We start from the raw sequence: 2,216 nt of genomic DNA, 5'->3' as shown, positions 1-2,216 counted from the left end.
GAACCAAACTGCATTCATTAAAGGAAGGTTGTTAGTTGAGAATACACTGTTAGCTGCAGACTTGGTCAATGGATATCAAAAAGAAAAAGGACCTAAGCATATCACTATCAAAGTAGACATTACAAAAGCGTTTGATACGGTTAGATGGGAATTTATATTCGGTTGTCTGCGAGGAATAGAAGTCCCTGAACTTTACCTAAGGTGGCTAAAAGCGTGTGTCTGTACTCCGTCTTTTTCTGTGGGCTTCAATGGGTCTGTACATGGCTACTTTAAAGGATGTAGAGGTTTGCGACAGGGAGATCCACTCTCACCCTACCTCTTTGTCCTTGTCATGAATTGTTTATCAATCATGTTAGATAAAGCAGCTGAGGAGGGTAAATTCTAATATCACTACAAATGTCAGAGGTTAAAACTCACGCACTTGTGCTTTGCTGATGACCTTTTAATTTTTACTGATGGATCCCTTTCTTCTGTACTAAGTGTCCTCCAAGTACTAAAATCATTCGAAGAGGCCTCAGGACTTGCGATCAGTCTCCCCAAAACAAGTTTCTTTGCATCCGGACTGCATTAGCCTGAAATTGATCAAATCAAGGTAGCATCAGGCATTGCTCATGGCCAACTCCCTATACGCTATTTGGGTATTCCTCTATGCACCAAAAAACTTACGCTGCTTGACTGTGCTCCTCTCATTCAGCGTGTGAAAACAAAACTCAATAGCTGGTCGACCAGAACTCTCTCTTTTGCAGGCCGGTTGCAAATGCTAAATACTGTCATAGCTGGTATCACAAATTTCTGGTGCTCTACATTGGTGCTGCCAAGAAATGTATCGACACTTTGAACTCTCTTTGTGGAATGTTCTTATGGAAGGGTTGCCTTGAGGGACACCATTCAGCGCGAGTTGCTTGGAGCACGGTTGTCACTGCAAAATCAGAAGGAGGGTTAGGCATACGAGATCTAAAAAAATGGAACAAGACTTGTCTAGTTAAACTTATCTGGCTGCTTTTCTTTAGATCTGGGTCGATTTGGGTAGCTTGGTTCAAAGAAGTTCTCCTTGCTGGTAACTTGAGCAATTTCTGGGTCAGGAAATCAAATAGCCAGCACTCTTGGATAGCGAAAAAACTTTTTAAAGATAAGAGAAGAAGCTTACCCTTGGATAATGGTGAAGCTAGGAAATGGACGAAAGTGTCGCTTCTGGTCAGATCGTTGTTGTAAGCTAGGGCGAATGAGCGACTCCTTGAGTGGGGATCTGTCTATAGGTATTCCCAAAAGTGCAGTCCTGGCGGATCTATGGAGAAGAGGGAACTGGAGATTACCACCTGCAAGGTCGGAGGCCCAAGTTAGTTATCAAGCTGAATTATCGGCTCTACAACTAACGGAGGAAGAAGACTCTCATACCTGGTGGATTAATGATCGAGTGAAGGACAGTCACTCAACCGGTAGGATCTGTTCAGCGCTAGGTGAAGAGTTGCCTTCGGTGTCGTGGCATAAGATTGTTTGGACCTCCGGAGGAATCCCCAAACACAATTTTTTAACTTGGTTGGTTGTATTGAACAGGTGCCCAACTCGTGACCGACTTTTGCAATGGGGATTGCAGGTTGACTCCCGCTGTTTACTCTGCGCGATTGGATCTGAAAGCCGTGATCATCTTTTCTTCAACTGCCCATATAGCTGGTCGCTATGGAGCAAGATCTCTTGCCGCTGCAACCATAACTCTGCACCTTCCTGGACTGGAACAATGAACAGTCTCATCAACTACAAAGGCTCCCGTGAAGCAAGGAAACTCCTACTAATCGCCTGGCAGGCACTGATATATTTCCTTTGGACTGAATGGAATCACAGGTTGCATCGGAACTGTTTTAAGCCAGCTGATCATCTCCTCCATCAGGTTGATCAGCTTGTGTGAAACAGAGCCCTTAGCTTCCGTGATTCCAACCCAACTCTCACCTCCACTATGCTTGGCCTCTGGTTCGCTGGATCGCACAACTGAAAGGAATGTTACAAAACCCTAATCTCTCGACCTTTTGCGATCTCACCGAAGAGTCATCTCTCACCATTCAATGGAAGAAGACAAAGGTGGTTTGAAACGGTTTAATTGCCACCCGTTTTCTTTTGGTTCAATCGTAACTATCATGGTTCACTCCTGGTTCATTTCTGGTTCCTTCTCAATGGATATTTTGTAATCGATTATATCTAACTGGGCTTCCAGTATTGGGCTC

At 44.3% G+C, this 2,216-nt stretch overlaps 1 protein-coding gene across 1 annotated transcript; it reads left to right on the top strand.

Annotated features, from left to right (window-relative positions):
* Nucleotides 1–1,156: 1,156 nt before the first annotated feature.
* On the top strand, nt 1,157–1,903 carry LOC147937423 (uncharacterized). Its single transcript, XM_087468802.1, has one exon. It carries the CDS (start codon nt 1,157–1,159, stop codon nt 1,901–1,903), a length of 747 nt encoding a protein of 248 aa, XP_087324928.1.
* Nucleotides 1,904–2,216: the final 313 nt, after the last annotated feature.

Source organism: Camelina sativa, chromosome 10 (assembly GCF_030686135.1).
Source record: "Camelina sativa cultivar CO46 ecotype springtype chromosome 10, ASM3068613v1".
Lineage (NCBI taxonomy): Eukaryota > Viridiplantae > Streptophyta > Magnoliopsida > Brassicales > Brassicaceae > Camelina > Camelina sativa.
Note: the sequence above shows the minus strand (reverse complement) of the source record. Positions and strands in the feature narration are given on the sequence as shown.